Source organism: Patiria miniata, unplaced genomic scaffold (genome assembly GCF_015706575.1).
Source record: "Patiria miniata isolate m_02_andy unplaced genomic scaffold, ASM1570657v1 HiC_scaffold_9, whole genome shotgun sequence".
Taxonomy (NCBI): Eukaryota; Metazoa; Echinodermata; class Asteroidea; order Valvatida; family Asterinidae; genus Patiria; species Patiria miniata.
Genome location: NW_024037076.1, coordinates 1,548,066 through 1,573,832, shown reverse-complemented (window position 1 = coordinate 1,573,832; position 25,767 = coordinate 1,548,066). Strand labels below are relative to the sequence as shown.

The following is a 25,767-nucleotide window of genomic DNA, read 5'->3' as shown; positions in this document are numbered from 1 at the left end:
CTTTCGACACAAATTTGGGGTGAAATCAGTCAAAAATGTTATTTTTTTCTCCCCCCCCCCCAAAAAAAATTAAGTTCCATGTTTTTTCCCCGAATCTTCAAAATAATGGATGTTTGAAAACTGATTGATGCTCCTCTTACCTTCAAAGGAATTTCTGCATTATTTTAAGAAAAGTCAGTTTCTTGCCAAATTTAATTTAAAATGTAAGGCTAACCCCTTCCTTTTTTTTCAATTTTGACCAACAAATTCAATGTCTGGAAACATACAGGAAAGATGCCTAAAGTACTGTAGAATTCATAAAAACTCGATATTTAGACAAATATGCAGTCAAAAGGATAACTGCAACAAACAATTTTGGTACAATCAGAAAAGGTCTATACAAGCATTCTGTTTTAATGGGGATTCGGCTAAGCTAAAATACATGAGTAATTTCATGTTGATGTTTAATTCTTTTGAAAAGAAAAACAGCAGTTAACAAAATTGCTAAATTATTCAATCAAGTTGCTCTGGGTTTTTTCCGCACAACACATAACAAATATTAGCCTAGGAGTAATACATAAAATTGAAACACTTCAGACAATGGATAGTCACTTGCAGACAATTCAATAGAGGGCGCTAGACTATCTAGCTGAATCCTGAAGTACAGTGTAAAGTCTAAGCAGCGTAAGCAATAAACTTACGATCGATTTCACGAAACTTGGCGTAGCTGTGTAATGTTTTTAAATAAGCTAAACATCTTGGACGAGGATAATAACAGCATTTCCGACAGCTGTTTGCGTATGAAGTTGTTCACGAAACAATCGTCAAATCACCTCGGCCTACCATTTTGAAAATGTCCAACATTCTTTGGAATCGTATTAAGTCAACTCTAAACATTCTGTCACTTGTATTATAGAATTTGTACTTACGCCACATAAAATGATTGCGCAAGTTACGCCATAATTTATTGCGCAAATTACACATTCATTTATTCTGCAAGTCACAGACTTATGCACTTCAAGACTTTCATGAAACGAGTCGCAGCTTATGCAATAAATTGTGGCGCAAGCAGAGTTGCGCCATTGCGTAAAGTTTCGTGAAATCGGCTGCTGGTCTTGTTCTGGATCCCGAATATATGCAGATCTTTTATTCATTTATGCAAATTGTTAATGCATATATATGCATGTTTCTTAATTCATGTTTCATTCATCCATTCATTGTAAACCCAAAATGTGTCTAGCAAAAAATTCAGCAAGTCCTGCAATTGATAAATATACATTCCCCAGTAAATAACAAAAATAACAGCCCAACAAATTACAGTTTTACAGTGATTATGGTAATACTGCCCCCGTTTGGTCAGGTCGCGGCGTGCACTGGATTGTAGTTTGGGTCTAGGTAGTTGTAGTCACCAGAGCTGGGCTCAAAGCTGGTGTAGTCCCCATCCACATAGCTCTGGCTGTAACCGGTGTGAACTGGTTCCATCCGGTGGCTGCTGGAATGATGCTTGGAGCTAAAGTTGCTGTGGGGTGGCAATGATTGAAAACTCAAATTTTATAAATCACCTCGATTGGTGACAAATCCGACAAAGCCATTCCATGACTGATTTCGTCAGTTCAGGTTGCAGGCAAGTAAATCAACCTGAAATTGCCTTCGTTGGCCAAATCCAAATTGCATGCTCTCAATTTATTTTGGTATTAGAACATTTTATGTGCCATGAACTTGGTGGTTTGTGAGAAAGAAGGATGGAAGACATGCACAGGACTTGGAGCTCGTATATCTGTGAAATTCGGATGAAATTGGTCCCTAAAATGGCTCTATTTTGCAATGGAGCGAGGCATCATGTTTCAAATTGGCGATGGGCTACAGGACTACTTTTAGGGGTGATCATTTTCTCCCAAAGGTCATTTGTCAACCCCAAATAATTAAACAGAAAATGAAAGGTGATGAAATAAGCTACAATTTGGCATGTGTCTCAAACACCTCTGAGAGTTGTGAGTATTTTTCCTGAATTTCAGAAGTTGGCATTTTTATCACTGGGGTCTATGGCAGTTTATTTACTGGTCCGCAAACTTAAAAGCTCCCAGCCTGCATAAAGCAGATTGAATGACTTTGGCTGTTTATGTAACTTGATACAGCCATGCTTTGACTGTAGGTGATTGATAAGCAAGCTGTGCCTACCAGTTACCTACTTTTTGTCTGCTGACGAAACTTGACTAGTCACAGTGCCTACAAGAAACATGACCTGACTGTTGGTGACTAGCCTGTGTAAAAGGCATGGCAGGGGAAGAGGATTGATTTTCTGACTGTCTGTGACTGTTCAGACAGCAGGAGGGTTGGGTTGCATTTGCGTAACTCACAAAACACAAAAACCTATCATTGGAGGAACAAATCCTGCTAAACCGACAATGCCAGAGAAAAAGTCAAAATTTGATTTAAAATTTTGCCAAAATGTTCCTTTTACACTGGAGGAGGGGCGGGGGAGAGGGGTGGGGGGGGGGTGGGGGGGGGGGAGAGAGGGGTGTTTCTTACCGGTTGACACAGTTTTGGCAGAGATCTGTAGAGACAGGCTCAGGGCACTCCGTGCAGTGCCAGCGCACACCAATGATGGGCTCCATGTCACAGCCGTCACAGCGAAAACCAGTATGACCCTAAAACAGGATAAAACAAGTTATTGACAGCTTTTTGATGGAAGTTTACATGTTGCAATTATTCCAAAATTACATTTCTGCAATCTTTATATTTGGACGACACCAGTTGACAACCAACACTAATCTGCAACTTTCAGTTCAGGTATTGTGATGGATCATAAGCCACCACAAGTCCATCACAAGTCTGTCACAAGTCCATCACAAGTCCATCACAAGTCCACCACAAGTCCATCACAGGTCCATCACAGGTCCATCACAGGTCCATCACAGGTCCATCACATGTCCATCACAAGTCCACCACAAGTCCACCACAAGTCCACCACAAGTCCATCACAAGTCCACCACAAGCCCATCACAAGTCCATCACAAGTCCATCACAGGTCCATCACAGGTCCATCACAGGTCCATCACATGTCCATCACAAGTCCACCACAAGTCCACCACAAGTCCACCACAAGTCCACCACAAGTCCATCACAAGTCCATCACAAGTCCATCACAAGTCCATCACAAGTCCATCACAAGTCCACCACAAGTCCATCGCAAGTCCATCACAAGTCCATCACAAGCCCATCACAAGTCCATCACAAGCCCATCACAAGTCCATCACAAGTTTGTCACAAGTCCATCACAAGTCCATCACAAGTCCATCACAAGTCCATCTCAAGTCCATCACAAGTCCATCACAAGTCCATCACAAGTCCACCACAAGACCATCACAAGTCCACCACAAGTCGGTCATAAGTCCATCACAAGTCCATCACAAGTCCATCACAAGTCCATCTCAATCTGTGATTTGCTTGTGACCGGGCTTGTGATGTTCTTGTGATCCATCACTCAGCTACAACACCAGATTTTCTTTATCTGAGCCGCACTCTTTACATGGATGTTGGTTTAAATCATAGAAATTCCAGACAATCGCAGACAATCCCAGACATTCTACTGACCTGTTGTCGGACTTTCCTTCGCTTCATCAGCTTCAGCTGGATCAATTCTTGATACTCCGGGGTGTCCCTTACGTCTGTTGGCACGGACTCGTCATCCTGCGGAAACAAAGGAAATTATTACAAAATTAGTCAAATTGACACACACAAAAATTAAAATTAAAATTAACAGCCGTCAATCAGAAGAGTTGTAAAGGAGTCATCACAAGTCATCGCAAGTCCATACATGTCATCACAAGCATCATAAGCCATCACAAACATCACAAATTATCACAAGTCATAACAAGTCAATCACAAATATCATAAGTCATCACAAGTCATCACAAGTCATCACAAGTCATCACTAGTATCACAAGCAATCAAAATCAAAAGTCCTCACAAGTCCTTGCTGGTATCACAAACAATCAAAAGTCATCACAAGCCATCACAAGCCATCACAAGTCATCACAAGAATCACAAGTCAAGCTCTTTCAAATATTCAGTGGCAAAAGAATTTCTTTGGGATTGTTCGCCGTTACTTGTAACTAACTTGTGATTGATATAAGTCATCTCAGGGTGAGGTGTTATATAGCCTAGTTAATACTCGTCGCGAAAGCAATGCGAAGTTGTAAAGTCGGGCAAGTATTGGCACTGCGAATTTGTAAACGTTGAACATATTTCAACTCCAGCGAATTTGCAGTGAAATTTAATGACGTCAAATTGCTTCGCATTCGCATTCGCAGGGAGTATGAACCGGGCTTAAGAAATGACTGCTCACCGAGACCAATTCATCATCATCGTCGTCATCATCTTGGCCATCTGCGTAGCTGTAAGGGTCATCATCAGCCATGTAGACCGGGGGCTGGATGGACTGAAGGAACGTGGAGGCTTGATACAGGGGCTTAGTGAAGGGGTGAATCTTCTTCCCAGTCTAAACATTCAATTATGTAAAACAAATACTGCGTTAGTAAATAAAAAAACCCAAAAGTGTATGTGCGATTAATTATAAGAAGAATGCAAGCATTGTTTAATAATAAGCCCTAAACAAAAGGTTCCTGTTTCTGGTATGGAGCTTGCCCCAAAAGTGGTGCGGCGACGCTGTGTTTTTTTCCCATATTTTTTTTTCTTCAAATTTCAGCTGATATTGCAGATGATGCTTCTATCCCCTTGAAACTTCAAAAATATCCTGGACCGACACAAACATTGTTCAAGAAATTTGAATTGCCAAGGAAAAATCAGAGAGAACAGTAGTGTCAAACAATACAGCAACGCGACATTGTGCATGTGCTGCCAGGTTAGTCATTAGTCTGCTCCCTTTAATATTGCGCTGATTAAAAAGCGTTTACAGATTTCAGATGCATGACCATCGCTCCCTAAGTCAGGCTTCCAGATGCATAATTATAAAATTACAATACCGTCTGCAAATGGTGCCCGACTAAATTTATAGTGCCAAATATATGGGAGCCCAGAAAGGCCACATAAAGCTTATACTCGATTGTAACCCCATCTAAAAACACGTTAAAATTGTGCAGCAGCAGGTTTCCAAACGAACCAGTGAGTTTGGGACATCATCTTACACTGAAATTTTTTTTTTATAATTTTGCGGATGCGCATGGCTACGGCGATACGCGTGCAGACCAGAAGCCGGAGACTTTTTGGGGGCCTAAACCCATCTTTGTTCACTCGTAAACAAATATTCTGTCAGGGAATCGTCAGGTCGAGCAAGTTATAGATGTCGAGGAATTGCCAAGTCAGGGAACCAGTCCAGCTGCCTTGTAACAAATTGCAACAAATGTGGACTAAATTTGGTAAATTGGGGAGAACTATTTTTTTTCAAGTCCTCTTTCTTTCAATGGGAAATTGATACAGAAAGTCCACTTTCCTTGAAAAATGAAATCACACCAGGTGTCATGATTTCACAGGCTGCATGAGACTATTATTCACTTCAGTCAAGTAAGGTTTTTCATAATATTTTTCTTTTTGATGTTTGCAAATATTGTATATTCCCTTTAACTTCAAATAATAAAAAATAAATTCAAGGGATGAAAGTGATAAACCAACCTTTTTGCAGTTCTGATATGTCGCGAGGTTTGGAAGTCGGCCCGGTACTGGCATGCCGGCCTTCATGAGCTTGATGAAATACTTCTGCACTCTGCTCGCAACCTGGTCAACAAACAGACAACAATTTGAACATTTTATAGTAATAATAATAATAAAGTGGTGCTTATAAAGTGCTTTATACAAAAGGTCTCAAAGCGCTTCACAATTATTACCCCTGTTCATCAGGCCATGAGACCAGTTTTTGCCGCAGCTCGAGATCAGCGCATTCTGGCCTCTACCCTCACATGTATTCATTTATACTCCTGGGTGGAGAGAGGCAATTGTAGTAAAGTGTCTTGCCCAAGAACACAAGCACCATGTTCTGCATCAGGGCTTGAACCTATGTACCATGCTACATGAGTCGAACACCGTAACCATTGGACCACCGCGCTGCACATTTTCATTCATACACACAGACAAGTAAAGTGGAACGTCGCTATAGCAAACGTTCGGCTATGCCGAACATCATCCTAGGATCCCGATTTTTGTGTGCAAAACGTACCGAACATTATTTTCCCCCGAGAAATGAAAGGGGAAATCCACTTATTGCTGTAGGTAGTAAGCTCATATACTGTGTAATGACATCCTTCAAAAGTCAGCGCGTGTTCAAAGTCGTCTTTCAGTAACTACCAGGGCATGCAGGGTGAAGTTCTGAAGCGCGCCATTTATTGAAAAGCGAGTACCGGAGCACCGGCAGCTTAAAATCGCTATACTGAACGATCGCTATTACGAACAATTTCTGTGGATCCCACGATGTTTGTTATAGCAACATTCCACTGTAATATAATAGTTTTTGCAGTTACTTGTTGTTTCTTGATATTAGATTACGGTAGGCAGTTTGTCAAGGATTTTGCTAGCAAAACCTTCCGCAAATGCTATTATCCACAGAACTATTAATAGTTTTCTTTATTTATCTACCAACAACTTCAACAATTACCCTTGTCCACAAGCAACATTGTATTGTACTTAAATTGTACGCCAGGCTAGTAAAAGAAATGACGTTCTGTTGAAGAAATTTTAAGAGAAGAAAGCAGAGTTTGTTTGTACCTGCTGGGATGTGCGGTTGCCCAGTGCCTTGGCGATCTTCTCCCATCGTCTGGCCTCCACTTCCTCCGTCGGAAACTTGACGAGAGATTCCTCCAATCTCCGCTACAAGTATTCAACAAATACAGAGCGTGAATTGGTTGAAATTTTTTTTTTAAAGATTTGGAAAGAACTGAAACTGGGAAAGTTAGGAACTTCAAATTTGTCTTTTTAAGTTCTTCCACTTTCCCCATTTCTACTTCAATAAACACCTTTTTGTCTTTTTCGACAATTTCCCGAAGCAGATTATTGGAAAAAAATACCTTAAAGGGAGGGCAAATCATTTGCAGCTACCCAAAAAGTAACTGACTATAAAATTATTGCTAAAAAGCTTACTTGGTTTAAAGACAGTAATGGTACTAAAATCCCTGTGAAATTTTTCCTTTTGACATGCTGTTATTTTGAAGAAAACAATAAACGAAGGTCATTTCCAAAGATGAGTCAAGTGACACACTTTTGGAAATTTCCGTTAATAGTTGGTTTGTAATTGGACAAATTGGGAATGGATGCGCGCAAGCATTGACATGACGCACACACCCCGTTGCTAGTATTTTTCGGCTCAGTGCTTGACATCAGGTAGCTGCAATCGGCTGAACAAGAACATGTTCAAGAAGGGTATTTCGGGCGCAACTCAAAATATGACTTGGCAAGTTGAACTGAAGCTGAAATCCTAGAATATTGTTTTCTCAGAATATACAGATTGACAGAGCTAACACTTCATCAGGTTAGTAGTTAATAATAATTATAATAATAATTTGGGAGGCTAATCATCCTCACTCGCAGCTGGTATGCTGAATTGCGAAGGACGCGGCTACAATGTGGTCGGGCCGCTGGCACGTAAAGGCTGCCGGCCACATCGACCCATATATGACCACGGAGCACAACCGGAGATCGAAAGTGTTTGATTTTTCCGGAGGGAGGAAAACCGGAGGGCCCGGAGAAAAACCCTCGTGGCACAGGAGAGAACCAACGCTCAACTCTACTCACATGCGATCCACGGCCAGGATTCGAACCGTGGTCACCTTGGTGAGAGGCGAGCGCTTTACGCACAAGCCACCCATGCCACCCTTCTTCAAATTTTTAGCACTTTAGTTGCTTCAAACAAAAAAGTGCACCAATGACAAATGATCTACTCTACCTTGAATGAACATACAGCAGAAATCTTTGAAGCTTGCAGTTTTGTTTTTTAACCAGTTCATGCTGAATGACGTGCATACCCGCAAAGGTTTTACGGTATTTGGAACGGATGGCGTATAAACACGCAAAGAGCGAGGCCGGAAATATCTGTCAGCGACCCGTTCGCAGCGAGCGAGGCTGGAAATATGAGTGTGCTGCCCGAGGGTAATGGCTTCAACCCACCTGGCTTGAGGTCGGGTGAAAAGTAATCCTGCACCTTGTTCCGTTCTCGTCAAAATAATTCTGGCGCAAACTGGATAAGCTCAATAAAATCTGACTTTAAGAAATTGCAATTAGGATCAGATACATGTTTTCAATTAATCAACTTTTTTAAGGTCAAAGTTCAAAGTTTACTTGTTCGTCTCTTGTCCACAGCTGATTAAAAGTGGGAGGCTTGTTTGCTTCGGCGACTCTACCACGGACAGTTTCCAGCTGTTGAATATTCAAATAAATTCATTATCATTAATATTACTCATTAATATTCATGTTCTTGATCACAGCTGATTAAAGGAAATATACAACATTTGCTTTTGCTGTAATTTTCAGAAATGGATAGATTTGGGGGTTAGTAGTTTATAGCAAATATTGTTTCACTGCCTTTTTTGAAGTTTTGTGTTTGCAGATGCTGGAAAAACCACCAAAAAACAATCATGTTACTGTAGTCTGGTTCCCTGACTCCACTTAAGTTGAAATGCAGCAATTTATGGATGTCTGGGAATTGTAAGGTCAGGGAACCAGTCCAGCTGGCTTTTACCCTTTCATAGGTGTGTAATCGATTGCAAACAAAATGCCACAAAAAAAACCCATTTCTTTTTAAATGTGGACTAAATTTGGTAAAATTGGAGGAGATTTTTTTTTAAAAGTCATTTTTTTTCACGGAAATCGATACATAAATACCACTTTTCTTGGAAATGTCAGCACACCAGGTGCCATGATTTTTACAGGATACTTGAGACTGTAATTCACTAACAGTCCAGTAAGGTATTTCATAATATTTGGTAGTTTTGTTTTTTGATGCTTGCAAATGTTGTATATTCCCTATATATGTGGGAGGCTTTTATCCTTCTCCAATCCTACCCAATGAATATTCAAATAATTTCATGTCATTAATATTCATTAAGTCACAAATATTCAAACTGCTACAGTAATAGTGACATACTTTTGGCTCTTGCGTAGGCTCCAGCATATCAATGTTTTGTGCAGTATCTGGCGTGCTGCTTGTCGAGGGCATATCCGGATCCAGACTAACTGGTACTCCTGCTGAGGTCGACAGTGCCTGGGATGCTGCAGAGACTGCGGGTACCGGCTTGGTTTGGGTTGAGGTAGAAGAGCCACATCCAGCTGCTGAATATTCATTATTCAAAAATTATGATGACTTTTCATTCACATGCTTTTCATAAAATAATATTATTTATAACAATAATCCTGTAGGTTTGGTGCCAAGATAATTACATGAATATTCATGAGGGAGTCGCTGAATATTCATTATTCAAAAATTATGACAAATTTTCATTCACATGCTTTCCATAAAATAATATTATTAATAACAATAATTCTGTAGGTTTGGTGCCAAGATAATCACATGAATATTCAAGAGGGAGTCCCGTCTTATACCCTACCTTGTGCATGTGTAGTATTGCTTGTTGACTTGGAAGGGCGCATGCTCCTAGGCTGGCTGACCAATCCCAGTAGCTCATTGGTCTCCGGGGGGCCGATGTAGCGCCCCCAGTCAATATCAGGGCAAGTGACAATGCGTTGGCTATGGGGAAGGTTCAGGGTGTCCTGGGAACAAGGAAGTCGTAGGTTATTTCAAACTCACTCAAATGCACGACTGTTTGTCTACTCTTTTCAAAATTGTTACGAATATCCTTTTTTCATAATTAAAGATGAACTCTCTGAGCTGTTTTTGAGTTTCACTACAAAAAATAATAATATAGGTTTTCCCAGCTATTTCAAAACATTTTTCATTCAAATTCACCAACACTAACATTCAATATCGTCCGAGACAAATTTCACACGCTTTTAACAAAACCAATTTAGTCATTTACCATTCAATTTCAAAGTTTGGTCACCCTCTTTAGTCACCATGTCGAGAATATTCGTCATTACAAATAAATTCGTCAAAGCTGTTATCGAATGGCAGCGTTCAGAGATCGAATTCCTCTTATATAAAAATCAATTAGACGAATTTGATTTCTGAATAACAAGGTTTGGGGTAGACGAGACAAAATTGAATACTCCAGGACGAAAAATGCGTGCTCTTTGTTTAAATTTGCTTGAACCGAATTTGAAGTTGTCTGACAAAAGACGAAATTAAACATTGGAAGTGCAGTTAAACGATATTCCTGGGTGAATTTGAATATTAGAAATGGTGAATTCGAATGATAAATGTTTTAAAATAGCCGGAAAAAACAATAATACTGATAATAATAAAAGCATTTATATAGCGTCTTATGCAAAACCCTCAAAGCGCTTTACAAGAACTAAATAACAAGGTAAAGAAACGATTGTACAAGGATAAAAGCAATTCAAATTAAATTTCCGCTACAAGTGCTAAACCTACTGCAATGAAAACTACAAAACTTAAAAGGTAAATAACTAATTGAAAATTTTGTTGTGAAAATTTCAATTTGGTAGTTGTATCTTGTGGGAAACTAATGGGGCTTATTTTGGTCGATTTGCAGGGACAGACATATGTAAACTAAACGCGCATGTGCATCGATCAAAACAAAACCAGCGTTTTGAACACTTTCCTCAAGAGTGCATTTCATGACCACAGCATGGCATCTGGTCAATTAGTCAATTATTTTTGGTCAATTTTTTTTGTCAATTTTCGGGGACAGACAGACAGACAGCCACACAGACCCACAGACAGACAGACAGACAGACCGACCGACATGTAGAAGCTCCTGCCAGAGCTTAAAAACAAAGAAAATCTAAATTATAAAATCCAAGTAAAAATGTGTAAAAGGTAAGTAAATACATACTTTATGTACATATTTTTTCAAAATTTGCTTCTTCACTAGCGACACAAAAGATATTCACTTTTGAATAAGACGTTACTAAAAGAAAAGGCTACGTTTAGTTGCTGGAAATATCAAATGCCAAACACAATTTTTTGGGGAGACCAAGAAGGCCTTCAACCAACTTCACAACCCGAACGTACCTTGTGCTGGAGCTTGTGCACAAACTTGACGGGGTTCTTCAGAGCCTTGTCACGGGATTCTAACAGCTTGTCTAGATCCTGAATGGCCTGCTTGCGCTGGGCTTCCAGGGTGGTCAAAGTACGGAGGAGCATTCGATAACTGGAGGGTTACAAATTAAATAATATTTGATAAATTGATTCGTTGCGTCAGAGCAACAAGGTCATAACTTGATTCTGCAACAAAGTCGTATCTCGCGCGAATACGCTCCGTGTAACAAGGTCGTATCTCGCTTATCGCGACGTCCATGAACTTTGTGTGTACATCCGGGTTATTTTTACCAAGATATAACCTGCTGACATTCAAAACTTGTGTTTCAAGTACATGACGTCACACGCCATTTTAGGAAATACAACCTTGTTGCACAAACATGACAAATTGTATATTCAATTGCTGAGACAGTTTACCCCATTCCTATTGGTCGAAATCCCATTACATGGGTGGTTTAAAACAGCTGATAAAAACACTGGCTTGTTTTAATCACTTTATGCCTGCGTTCTGCGCAACAGCACGCGGTATGCACCACGCTGACAAATTTCCATATAAGGAAATTTTTAGCACTATGCGCACCAGGCACTTATCATGTAAATGGCCAGACTGCAGCCAGAGGGGTGTTTCACAAAACATGAGATAAAATTGTTGAACAAATTCGTTGAAATTTGTGGATTTCTGACTTATTTTGACTTTTTGACAATAAGGTATTTATGAATGGGAATAAATATGTGCTTGGCTGGTATTAAAGAGGTTGTGGAATGCTCGAAGACATTTCTGTCATTTTTGGGGTATATGTAGCCTAAGGTGTGATGAAATAAAAACAAGTATTGTTTCTGTCATGAAATGAGTACAAAGGGTACTTTTGAGAGCTATTTTTCAGGTCCTGTTTCGACCCGAACGTGCAATTTGTGTAAAAGTCGTCGTTGCGGGCAGCAAACAAAACACAGTAAATCGTGACGTAATAAACAGGACTCGTTTATGCTACTCTGCATCGGGAGTCCTGTTTTTTACGTCACGATTTACTGTGTTTTGTTTGCAGCTCCGCAACGACGACTTTTACACAAATTGCACATTCGGGTCGAAACAGGCATGACAGGACTTGAAAAACAGCTCTCAAAAGTACCTTTTGTACTCATTTTATGACAGAAACAATAGTCGTTATTATTTCATCACGCCTTAGGCTACATATACCCGAAAAATGACGGAAATGTCTTCGAGCATTCCACAACCTCTTTAAACAAGTACGTTTGAAACCGGCTTGGAGCCTGGTCCCGTACAACGGCCTGAGCTGAAGGTGACGTCCATTATCGGTGACCAGGCCCCCAGCCGGTTTTAAATGTACTTGTTTAAACCCGGCAAAGCACATATTTATTTCCTTAATCAAAATGCTGAGGAGGGTCGCGAGAATCGGTCCTAACATTAGAAGAGTTGTACTTGTATGATTTGGTGTTATCGAAGGATCTGCACTTTCGCTGATCGCACTGAGCTATCGGTCGATCGTGCCACCATTGGTTCATCATGCTACCATCGGTCGATCACCTTTTTAATTCACTGAGGATTGTTTTAAAAAGTGAATTAAAATTTAAGATTTCCAGAAGGATCGACCGAATGCACAAACTCGTTTAAGCGGGATCAAGTGCAGATCCACCAATCGCACCCAAGCGGAGATTCACGCCATGAAGCGTTATGAGTGACGCTGCCACACTTGACTCACTCTTTGCTTCCTTTGATGGCCATGTGATCCGACTCAAAGTAGAACGGCTCCGTCTCATCCACGTCTTCGTACCACTCCTCTGCCTGATAGTCCACCTCCTCTCTGCTGAAACGCGCCTCCTGACCCTGCTCTCCGGGCTCCTCACCCGACTCCTTGGCCTCCCCCTTCCCAAGGGTGCTGTCCTTCTTGCTGGACCCTCTCTTCTTACCCGATGATTTCCTTGGGCTAACAGCAGGGCTTATTGAGGGCGTGACTGCTTCTCTGTCCTTCTGGGCGTTATCGGTGACCTCTGACCTCTGGGTCACCTCTGGAGGGGCTTCTGGGATTGCCCCGCCCGACCTTAAACCCCTCCTAGTCGGCGATTTGGTCAGGTCCAGCTGAGCCTGTTTTTGAGGGGTACCCCTTGGGGAAGTGCCGCTCCGACGTCTGGATCGCTGAGGGAGGACCGTGTCCATGACCAAGGTGTCTTCAGTTTGTCTGGTATCTGTGCTGCCAGGTATCAAAGGGATGAGATTAAAAGTTTCTTTGTCTGTGCCGTCGTTGACAGTTGCTCCTGGAGTTGTGTCCTTGTTTCCAGAAGAGTCTTGAGGGTCAGCCAGTATTTTGTTATTGCATTCAGCTTGTGAACTTGGAGCAGGGGTAGTTTCTGTGCCCGTCAGCTTTGCTGTATTAAAATCTTGTGAGAGATCCCGGCACACGGACCCTGTCCTTCGCCTTTTGGGCGAGCCGGGCTCGACAGAGACTGCCTCCTGGCTCTCAGCTGGCTTCCTCGGAGAGACGCTGGTGCTGCCGCTACGGGTTCTTTTCCTAGGAGATGTCTTGCCTCCCTTGACACCATTGCTAGCCAAGAGGTGAGCATCCCCGGCATCTGACTCGGATGCCTCTTGCTTGTCATTCGGGAGATTGTTTTTATTTTCCAAGTGAGACTGTCGTGCTCTCCGTTGACTAGTTCGCGACAGTGGTCCTTCAGAGGGTGCCGAAGGCAGGTCAAGTCTCGGCACCTTGTCTCTGATCTCCCGAGGTTGCTCAGAGGAGCCGTGCAGTCCTGTTAGAGATACAGTCACAGGTCCGGCCTGCTCTACTGTTTCTCCCAATCCTATTTGCTTGGATTTCAACGGATTGGATGCTTTGTGTACTGAGGTAGATTGTGGCAAGTCTTTCGACTTGTGATGGTGTTCATGTGAGGATGAGACATCCCCACTACCTTTCCTCACATCCGACGCACTAACATCTTTCACAGAAGTCTTGTTTGGCAACAACTTATGCAAGTTATGATCCTCACCATCAGAGCTTCTGTGACGTGAACGGTCTTGATCATTGTCCTTTGGTCTTTCTGCGGGGCCATTATCAACACAATCTGTTGATGCGCCTGACCTAGTTCTTCTCCGTAAACATCGACCTCCTTCTAGGGCATCCTGTTGGACAGTTTCAGCTTTTTCAGCCTCTTCTGGAGCATTAGTGACCCTTCCAGACCTTCTCCTTGTACGTCCCAAGACCTTCGCATCACCACCGCCACTACTTTGACAGTCAACAGTAACTGATGCGTCTACATTTTTCGACACAGAATGCTCAGTGCTTCGTAAACCACGTCTTGATACCTCTCCTTCGAGGCCTGCCTTGCCGTTTTTGACAGGGTCATGTTGAACTTCGACCCCTGACCTCTGGTGACCTGACCGTTTCGTGCGGACTATTTTGGGCAGCTCCAGGACCACCAGGTCTTCTGAGGAAGTGCGGGATCGTGTAGACCTCTCGTTGGAAGCCGCTTCTGATTTGTGCTCTGGGAGGGATGCATGACTGGATACTCTGGACTGCCGTCGCATGCTCATGATGACTAGATCGTGTGTCTCCAGCTCAAGATAAGAGTCTTGATGTTCACCTTATCATTTGCTGTTCAACTCCTAGCTTCATCTTTTAACCTGCAAAAAGAAATAAATGCAGGGATAAATCCGGAGACAAAAAAATTGACTTCTAGACCAAGTTACTGGGTAGCTACAAAATGTATAGAACTCCTTTTTTTTTTAATTGTGTCTTATTATTATTATTATTATTATAATACATGTACTTCTTCATGGACTAAAGAGAAAATCACATTGAATGTGATGTGACGAAGCGAATTCAACATCTCGTGTGAGCAATGAATTGTGGGACACAAATTTAGATTTAACAAACCAACATCGATGCTGCAAGCTTGCTATATTATTGGACTAGGACCACGTGACATGTTTTGTTTTATCTAAAAAATTGCATTGTTCATAAGGAATGTGCACATGCGCGAGTGAAATGTAGAATTGGCTTATAAACTGTCAAGATCAGCATGTACATGTAGGCCTATTATAATTTTATATACCTCTTGAAGTTGAAATGTATTTCAAGCATGTCAAGTGACACACATTGCTCCTTTTTTTATTCAAAAATAGTGGCAAATTTTAAAAAACAAAAAAAAAGACAAAAAAGACACCCAACATCCTCATACAGTGACAGCAGTGAAAAACATTATCAGACCCTATTTGCAGTTTAATCAGAATTAAAAAAAAAAAGTCAATACGAATGAATTACAAAGCGCCCTCAACGTCTGTCTTACATCCGATCTCAAAAGCATGTATCCTTTTTGTACATGATGATAATGTATGGAAATAACTTCGACACAAATTTGACTTTAAATGTGCCTTTCTGCGAATCTACGAAGTATATATGCAGTCATCGCCGCACAAAAATTCATCAAAAGTAGCAAGTTCACTTACACATCACCAAAATGTGCCAGAATTTTGGTGATTTTATTGATTTTTGAGGTCGAGTCTTTTCCTTTCGCCACACATGGAGGCTGCCATCTTGGAATACAACACATTTACGAGTGGGGGTGCTTATCGTATTCGTAAAGAAATCAATGAATTATGAAAGAGAAATAAAGGAATAAAAAAGGAAATTTCAAAATGATCTGAAATTTATTGCTATTTTAAAACATGATTTAGTGAATATATTCCTTATTATTGGAGGATATAATGTTATTGGAACAGAATATGGACACTTTTTTACTAAATCACTAAATGTAGTAGTCGATGGGTAATAAATAAGGAAATAAATATTCATGATAATGAATATTCAGTAATTTTCGGTCGAAAAAGGAGAAGACAAAAATGGCGACCGCGATGGAGCTCTTTTGTTCGCCTGGCGATTCCGGTGAAAATGAAGAATTACTACTTACTGAGCCAACAGACGCCTCGGAAAAATCAGCGAAGTGTTCAACCGCAGGTCGTGGGAGAAAATCGATGAAAGTTCGAGGAGGTAGAACCAACCGAATGGGAAGGAATGCTGGTGGTATGTGCGCGCTGAATCGAGCTCGGTTGTGATGAACGCACAATTCTCCATACCTTGCTTGTCAAATGATGTTGAAAACTTTTGGCCTACGGGCTGAGCGCGTTTATGTTTGGGCCCTTTTCACAAAATTTCAGTGAAATTTTGTTAGGCCTATTTTTTAGCAGTGATGTATTCTTTATTTTTTTTCATAAATAAATGAAACAGTGCTGAATTCTTGTGACAATTATCATGATTATAAAGGAATTTTAAGTACATCATTAACAATTTTTTTTTTTGCATGTAAAAATAATTTAAATTTGATTCAATAATGGAGGAAGGAATTCCTCCATGATTCAATTATCCCTATTGTGATTATTTAGGCCCTATAGTCCCCGATATTGTACCTTTTTTCTGCAGGGGAGGGGGGGGGGGGCTGTCACAACCTGGTATAACAAGCTTTTTAAAATTAACTATTGGTCATGCATTTTGAGACTTAGTTGATCCCCCTTGTTTTTAAAAGATAAACCTTCTTCCTTCGATAGTGTTAATCAGATTTCATAATCAGATTTCGTGGATACCGCCATCTTTGAAATTTTAGGGGGAACCACAATGAAAATATGTCCCATCATGCAACTGTAACTGAGCATGTAGGGACGTATTTTCAATGTGGGGCCCTATTAAATTTCAAAGATTGCAGTAGGGAAGCTAAGGGCGAATTAATATTTTGATAAGTAGGCCTAAGTAATATTTTAGCAAGTGATACGATTTGTCACGTCAGATAAGAATGCAGGTCAGACCGTGGCTACATCAGAAAATGCAGAACAAACGAGCACAGAATCCTCAGCAAGCAACGACGAACAATGCAAGGAAAGCAGCTCATCAGACTTGCAGGTAAACCCACAACACTAACTCCGCCCACGGGTGTCGCCAGACCAATTTGAATGAGAGGGGTGTTACCAAAAATATTGCAGACTGACCATGCTGTTCCGGAAGGTAGCCACAGGAGTGTGAAATCTCAGCTTTTAAAGCTGATTTCAGCTTTTTCTGTTTTGGATTTCAGCCTTTTTCCCTCACTTGCTGTGTACAAAAGTATAAGAGATTTCCAAAGTTCAGCTTTTTTTACACCTTTTTCAGCTATTTTTATCAGTGGTCATTCACACCCCTGTAGCCAGGATTTTTTTTCTTTGGGGGGGGGGGGGGAGATTCATCAGACAATTCGCCACCCTGTTTAAAGTAGATACGAATGGACACTTTCAGACAAAAGATGGGGCTATTGATATACCATATTATGATATAGGCCTAATGCTGGAAGACACGATTTTGCTGGAGACAATTTTTGCTGACAAAAACAACAAATTAATGGGATGCATGCCCCCGACCCCCCTATAGCAATGCCCATGGTTCCACCCTATAATTTGGCCAATCACAGCCAGTATTTTGTGTACTTGCATGAATATGCGCGGTGGGCGGAGCCTAATGGGTCTAATTGACTATATAACTTGATATTATATCATAGAGGTGTGATATAGGAAACTATTTTCATACCTGGAAAGTAAAGACCAGATAGGTTGATATGTTAACCTCGGGTGTTTTGAAGAAATCATTTAAGCTTTTACCTTCTTCGAAACAGGTGTCCCAAACACGACGAAGCTGCCGCACCAAAAAGCCGTCCAAGCATTTCGTTCATGAGGTTCTGGGTACTCAAACAAAGCGTGTCACGACGGCAACCCACGCACCCAGAAAACCAGGACAACCAGACGTCAACCAAGGTAAAAAAAAATCACACCATGAAAATATTCCTAAGATGATTTGGCTCCCCGATTTTAGCACTACCTGCCCTAGGTACCGATGTACATTAGAGTGGGCTAAAGCAGTATTGTGGTAAAGTGGCTTGCCCATGGACATGCGTACTAGAACCCCACAGGCTGGTCTGGAACCCACAATCTGCAGAATTGTTGTCAAGATCTTGGGGTGAAGGTACCTGACCATGATGCAATGACACTCGTTGCACTTTATTCAACCCCCATTACCACCCCTCCCCCTCCCCCACCCCACCCCCCCCCCTCCCCTCCCCCTCCATTCCACTGTACCTTATACCTATGACGTCACAAAGCCTCATTTGCCTCTTTCTTTGATCGATTTTGTTTTGTCTTTTTTGAAGATGGTACTCCTTTCTGCTGTGATAAGTGTGGCTCCAACTACATCGTCAAGCCTGGCCGATCGCTCACCAGCAAGGGAAACACGGCCACTCCCAAGAGAAAGAGAGTTTTTGGGATACGCTACAAGATTGACCCCGAGACCAAGAAACGCTTGACTCTCTGCAATGCATGCGGTAGGTCCCCCCCCCCCCCAACCACCACCGAACACCTCCTTCCAATTTTCAGAGACAAAATAAGTCAGGTAACTACCCTAGAGAAAAAGTTTGTGGATTAATACTAATACAGTTGAGTCTCCTTAATACAAACTCGTTCGGACCTAGCCAAATTGTTTGTTATATCAGAATTTTGTATTAAGAGGAACATCAGTCCCATTCATTGTGCACATAAATGCACAGTCGGGACTAAGGCTTTATGTTTGTTATAACCAGAATTTTGTATTAACAGAGTTTGTACTAACGAGATTCGACTGTATCTTCGCTAGTTTTCATTAGCAGGTTAAAACAAATTTCAGAGTTAAAATTTCACTGACCTTCTTCAGACCTTTTAAAGACCATATCATTGTTCCAATAACAGGACAATATTAAATCCAACTGGAGAATATTGTCATATTGGTTGAGAATATTGTCACTTTTTAATGGAAATTTAACAGTTGAGACTTTGAGACTTTTCCCTCTGTGTTTATCCAGGTATCAGGTTCGACCGATCGGAGAAGAACCAAGAACGATACAAAGTGCCCAAGGCCACTGAACAAGACAAGTTGAAGTACCAGGAAGAAGCCAAACGTTTTGCCTCTTCACTCGTCGTAGGCCTGAAAGATCCTGATGGTACGTAGAAAAAAACTGCACCAGACCACCAGTTTATGTTGTAACAGCTAGTTTAGATAAGACTTTTGATCCAATAATGTTAATAAAATGTGGTGCTTACAGCACATTATACCAGAATCTCAAAGCACTTCACAATATTACCCCTGTTCATCAGGCCACCAGACCACTTTTCTGCAGCAGCTCAAGATCAGTGCAAACTGGGCCCAATTTCATGGCGCTGCTAAGCACCAAAATTTGCTTAGCACAAAAAAAGGTCTGGCTTATAAAACAGGTAACCAGCCAAAACTCCAGGTGATGTTTATTGCTTGTGATTAGTATTCAGTTTTTGTGTGCTTAGCATGAAAATCACAGTGAGTTTTGGCTGGTAACCTGCTTTTATAAGCCAGAGTTTTGTTGTGTTAAGCAAATTTGTGTGCTTAGCAGCGCCGTGAAATTGGCTCCAGCTGGGCCCAATTTCATAGAGCTGCTTAAGCAGAAATTTTGCTTAAGCACGAAAAACATTGCTTAGTAAAATTAGGTTACCGGCCCAATCTCCATGTGATGTACATTGCTTGTGACTGGTATTTAGCTGTTGTTTACTTAGCATAACAATTGCATGGAGTTTTGGCCGGTAACCTGATTTTATTAAGCAAGACGTTTTTGTGCTTAAGCAAATTTTCTGCTTAAGCAGCTCTATGAAATTGGCCCCAGGTCTCTAGCCATTTGTACCCCTGGGTGGGGAGAGGCAATTGTAGTAAAGTGTCTTGCCCAAGGACACAATCACCGTGTTCCTCGTCAGGGTTGTAACCCACATATCATTGCACATAACCATTGGACCATGGCGCTCCATGGTATATGTACTGCTAGGCTGAGCGACCATTGTGCGACTCCTTCCAGTATGCTTAGGAGATTTCTACTTGATCCAATTTCTGTGGATGTCTTTGTTTTTTTGTAGCCGACCGACTTGCCTGCCTGCACATATCCTCCAAGCCCTGTGGTTGCATGCAGAGATACATCATTGCTGAAGGTATGAATAAAATCTCAGCTGTGTAATTTTCGCATACGTGTACAATTTTGACCAAAATTTTACTCAAGCCATACCTATTTTTTGTTTGTAAAGGGTTTTGTTCATTGCTGTAGTCAGGTCCTTCAAAAACCTCATAAGACACCACAAGTCCTCAAAAGTCCTCATAAGTCCACAAAGGTCCTCACAACTCCTCAGAGGTCCATCACAAGACCTCACAAGACCTCGCAAGACCTTACAGGTCTTCATATGTCCTTTCAAGTCCCCGTAGGTCCTCACAAGTTCTCACAAGTCCACAGAGGTCCTCACAGCTCCTCAGAGGTCCATGACAAGTCCTCACAAGCCCATCACAAGTCCTTACATGTCTTCACAAGTCAACAAAGGTCCTCGCAACTCCTTACAAGACCTCACAAGTCCTCACAAGTACAAGTCCTCACAAGTCCATCACAAATCTTCCAATCTCACGTCAACTCACAAGCTACTCAAAAGAACTCTGACAAAGGCATTCCTTTGTAATTGTTCGTGCCGTGTTGCTTGCGACTGGACCTGGGAATAGCCTTATGATTTACTTTTGACCAGGCTTGTGATGATTAAGACACTGGATTTGTAGGTTGATGTATATTTTTGTCCATTATTTATTTGGCTGATTTCCAGGCAGTATGGAGGAGTCGCGAGATCGCGCCAGCAAACTCCTCAAGATGATCAAAGACGCCAAGAAGCTCAAAGACAAGAAGTCCTACAATGTTGAAGAACTGATCAACAAAGGCAAAAAGTCAGTAGAATGTCTGAAAGATTTGAAAAGCTGAAGATTATTTGCAAGAAGAAGTAGAGCATGCAGGTCTCCCCAGTCCACGTTCACTTTTATTTGAGCGTCTTGGTACCAACACTGACTAGTTTAGTCACAGACCCCATGTTTGAATTTACCCAAGTGTTACCTGCGTGATCGATTGAATGGACGTTGAGGTCAATAGTTTATTTTGAAAATATGTTTTAAATTGTAATGCGTTCTTTTCTTTGGAAGTACTCATTTATTGCCTTTGATTGGATGGGCCCAGTCAGGACACAAACTGAATGTGAAAAACAGGACGTGACACACGTTGTAGATCCTATACATCGTGCCCGGATGTGCTGTATTCTTGTAAAATCTCGCTGGTTTTTGAGGTCAACTTGCACTCTCTCAAAGAATATTTTCTTCATTCGAGGGGTGAAGTATGTCATATTTCTGTGATGTCATGCTGACAGGCAACTGAAATGCAAAACAAACACCTAAGTATAAGTATATTTCTCATGTTGTTTTGTCCACATAAAACAGTAAAAGTCAACACTTTTAAACCACCAATATTACAAGAGATAAATTTATGCAATAATGAATGGAATAGTTTGTTGGGCATTACGTGACCACACCATCCAATTTTTGTTAACAGATGTGACATGGTCAATACGGGTTGAATGCAAATTAACCAGGCGCTCAGGTTTACCTCAAAGTTTTACGAGATTTTAGGGGTACATCGGGAGTCGATCGGGAGTTACCGCTAGTTAAATTCTGCACTCTTCCCCAACAATCACTCCATTCCTCCGTTTCCTAAAATCCCCCATCAGATTCAGAAAAGTGGGCCTGGGCAACGGACAGAAGCGCTCCAAGGAGTTTGAAGAGTTCGTCCTGACCAACCGCCAGTACCTACGCAACAGCCTCAAGTTCTGCGAGCGGGCCTGCCAGCGCATCCTGAGCTACTCCAACAACTTCCTGCACAAGAAGCTCAAGACGGAGCCCAATCGGAGGGAGAGGATCGAACGCACCAAGGGCAAGATGGCTCTCGGGCTTCTCAAGGAGATTACCGATATACCGGACATCAAATGCTGCGAGGCCGAGTGTTCAATGGTCAGACTTTACAGTCAACTTTTTCGTGATTGTTGGGAGCTCACATGATTTTCAATTTCATAGGTTTGCACACTACGGGCAAAATTTTTCCAGCATTGTATGCTCATTGTTATCTGAGAGTTTGTTTGAAAAAATTACATACGTAAGCCACTTTTCCATAAGCATGCTTTCAGTCTGTGTCTGTTACCCACGATCGTAGTGCAGACGCCTGAATTGTCACTAACCTACTAAGCACATGTGTAGGTCCTTACACTGCAGTGTTGGTCCTTCCACAAAGCACCTTTGTAGGTCCTTTTGACACCACACCTGTGTAGGTCCTTTCAATGGCAAATGTGCCGTCACCTGAATAAGCACCTGCATCCAAAAACCTTTCTGGTTGCAATATAGTTCACTAATGAGTCAAGCACGTGTAGGGAAGAAATGAAAGGAAAGTTTTTTGGTCATCTTTTTAGATGGCACGAAGTCATGGTGTTCTTCTCAAAACATGGCGGGAGAGGGCCAACATGGGCCAGGCAGAGGCCAGGAAAGTACTTGCTGAGATGTTGACCCCTTCAGGTGAGTAACTGAGCTCTTGGTGAATATCCTGTGAGTTTTTACAGCAGACACAGGGAAAGTACTCACAGAGTTTGACTCCTGGTGAGTAACTGAGCTGTCGGTGAATATCCTGCGAGTTTTTTGCAGCAGAGATAGGGAAAGTACTCACTGAGATGTTAACTCCTTCATGTGAGTGACTGAGCTCTCAGTGAATATCCTGTGAGTTTTTACGGCAGAGACCGGGAAAGTACACACTGAGATGTTGACTCCTTCAGGTAAGTGACTCAGCTCCCACTGACAATCAGGTGAGTTGTTAAAAGCCGAGATGAGAGAAGTAGATCATTGAAACTGACCCATGGTCTCGAGGGAGTGATCTTGCCTCCGGTAAGCATCAAGAAGCCTCAGTCACAGACTAAGAATGTCTTGAAATACCGATAAAGAGACAAAATTTCGCAATTTTATGTATTGGCAGTTTTGTTATCTTCTTCTCACCCGTTGAACAGGCAAGGTTTCCAATTGCGCCTACTTCATCACCCTGGTCACCGGCTGCAGTCTGAGCACCATCCAGAGCGTGGCGGCCCAGATGCGGGCCACCGGCGGAGACCGGGAACCCCCGGCCCACGGTCTCAAGAAATACTGGAAGGACAACCCCCGACGGCAGCCCAGCCTGAGCGAACTGGACGAGGCCATGACTGGTGGGAGCAGGGACAGCCGGGCGGGAGCTCAGAAGGCTGCAACGGATGGAAGCACCGCGGAAGGAGTTGATGTGGATAACGCGCCTGCCACCGAGATCGAGACGCCAGCTCTGACAGCGGTAATGCCTTCTCAAGCAAACCAGTGCCTTCTCAAGGGTTATAATCAGAGTTATAATCAAGCCAATCACAAAAGAAAAGAATCGTCTTCCAAACTCAAGCAAAGCTACAACCTATTCGAAATTGTAACAAGGGCTTTTCATTGTTGTTGCTGCTCTTCCTCTGTTACTCGTGAACTAGTCATATCGAAAGTCAGGTCACAAGTAGAAAGTTTATTTCTTTCTCATAAAAATCCCAGCCACAGCTGCGGGACCAGCAGCAGCAACTGAAACGCTTGCAGCAGCAACTGGAGGAGCAACAGCTCCGCATCTGTCAGCGGCAGGCCATGATCGAACAGCAGTTGCAGCAGCACAAGCTGAAACGACAACAGCAAAAACAGCGTCAACACCAGCAGGAGCAACAACAGCAGCAGCAGCAACAACAGCAACAGCAGCAGCAGCAACAGCAACAGCAGCAGTTGACAGAGACACAGCAGCGAGAGATGATACAGACGCAACAGCAGGTCTGTACAAAGTGGATTCAATACGTAGGCTTGTGGTTTTTCCTAGTTTTAAATGTACAGACAATCTTAAAAAAAATGATATTAACAAAATTAGAATTTGGGATAAAGTAAACATTTGGAATCGCCACTGTTTACAGGCGTCGTCTGAGGAAGTAGGCAGCCAGCCAGCACCACGCCCACAGGCGGACCCGCAGCAGCAATCTTCACAACAACTGCACATGAACCAGCTGGCAGCACAGCAGCAACTTTTACTGCAACAGCTTGGGGCACAACAGGCGAGTCACAAGCTGTTTAATAGACTAATCCATTAAAGACCCACCCAATGCACAAGTAGGCGGGGCTTAAATAGACTTATCAGTTAAGCCCCACCCACTCCACAAGTTGGTAACAACACGTGCCTGTGGTTGGTCAAAGCATAATGAAGGTGTTAATGGATCAGTCTATTCACGTCACAGAGTTTTAGTTTCACGCGCGTTCTGAAATAAATTATTCCAAAGATTAGAATTAAGTTAAATGTTAGAAATAATGAGTGCCGTGTAAGAAATAATGAGTGAAATGTGGACCGTTGCCTATAGCTCTGGAGTGCAGTCAATGGAAAATTGGTGCATAAACTTTGCCTGTTCAAATCCAAAGTCTCTTTGGGTTGACAAAAGTCGTACCACATTAATTTAGATTTTGAGTGACCGCGGAACGCCAGTCTCACATGAGTGTTTGTTTCCATTGCCCAAAGTACAAGATGTTTGAATGTGTATTGGGTTTTGATTATGCAACAGATCGCGCAGCAGTTAGCAGCACAGCAGCAGCAGGTAGCATCCACAGGAACAACTGTTGCAGTGGCGCAACCACCTGCAGGTCTGGAAGGCATGATGGACAGCAGACTGCTGCAGCAAAACATGCAGCAGCTACTGCAGGAAATCCAGAACCAGATCAACGTGCAGCAGAACAGCATGCACCAGCTGCTGCTGGAGATGCAGAGCGAGATGACGACGCAGCAGCTGCAGCAACTTGGGATTCCCAACCCCAACAGCAGCGGTGTCAGCAGTGGGACGACGGTCCAGACCATCACGGCAGCGACGGCATCGCAGCCCCCACCAAGCTACAACGCTGCTGTCACACTACTCAATGCACTGAACAACGGACAAATGTTGAACAGCAACTCGGTGCTGAACACGTCAACCCAGCTGCTCCCGCAACAGCAGCCTCAACAGCAAGGTCCCGCAGCGAGGCAAGGCACAGCGCAACCAGCTCAAGTCATCATCCAGGCCATCCCAGCAATACAGCAGAACTTCCTCCTCGGCGGGACAGCCTTACACGGTCAACTCCTCCAAGGTTCAGTCGACTCGCGCCAAACCCCCCAGCAGATCCTGGTCTCTCTCCCACCAAGCCTGACCACAGAGTGCATGACCAGCTCTTCCCTGACCAGCACCTCTCTAAGCCAGGACTCGCTCAACCCGGACATGGTGGAGATCGTGGAGTTGCAGCAGATCCCTCTAGGATCCAGCGACCCGAGCCAGTCGCAAGGCAACGGCATCCAGCAAGTCAACCTGACCAACGAGTTGGATGCCGCAGCCCTGGCCAGACTCAGCCGGGTCCTGAGCTCGCAGGAGATGCGACCAGGGATGGGATCCACTCTCCCGCAGCTACACGGCCGAACACCCCGCACAGCCACCAGCACTGCTTCAGACCTTGCTGCTCTAGCGAGAGATACCACAGTTCAGTCCGTCTTACAAGGAGACTCGACAGATGGCCAGGCTTCGACGTCCTCTTCGCTTGCCAATGAAGCCTCTCAGCTGAACATGAACATTGAGTCACTGCTACCGGAGTTCCAGATAGCAGGACCAGGGGGACAGAGCTTAGCCGTGTTCAAGCAAAATAATCCGAGCAAGCCAAAACACTAACAAATACGTTGTAAAAGGTGGAAACTTGAGATTTAACAAGGAC

At 42.7% G+C, this 25,767-nt stretch overlaps 1 protein-coding gene and 1 pseudogene across 4 annotated transcripts; one reads left to right on the top strand and one right to left on the bottom strand.

Annotated features, from left to right (window-relative positions):
* Nucleotides 1-358: 358 nt before the first annotated feature.
* Nucleotides 359-15,673, bottom strand: LOC119720584 (ZZ-type zinc finger-containing protein 3-like). Of its 4 annotated transcripts, none has more exons than XM_038190310.1 (12): nucleotides 15,561-15,673; nucleotides 12,820-14,735; nucleotides 11,075-11,213; nucleotides 9,528-9,690; nucleotides 9,068-9,255; nucleotides 8,263-8,340; nucleotides 6,697-6,798; nucleotides 5,611-5,712; nucleotides 4,328-4,480; nucleotides 3,574-3,669; nucleotides 2,509-2,627; nucleotides 359-1,498 (listed from the first exon to the last, which is right to left on the bottom strand). In XM_038190310.1, exons 2-12 carry the CDS (start codon nucleotides 14,643-14,645, stop codon nucleotides 1,336-1,338), a joined length of 3,129 nt encoding a protein of 1,042 aa, XP_038046238.1. In that variant the 5' UTR covers nucleotides 14,646-14,735; nucleotides 15,561-15,673; the 3' UTR covers nucleotides 359-1,335. The 4 variants fall into 4 exon arrangements, with proteins under 4 accessions (XP_038046238.1, XP_038046240.1, XP_038046241.1 ...); XM_038190312.1 differs by having other exon boundaries at nucleotides 9,068-9,252; XM_038190313.1 differs by having other exon boundaries at nucleotides 9,068-9,249.
* Nucleotides 15,674-15,919: 246 nt separating this feature from the next.
* On the top strand, nucleotides 15,920-25,707 carry LOC119720581 (annotated as a pseudogene).
* Nucleotides 25,708-25,767: the final 60 nt, after the last annotated feature.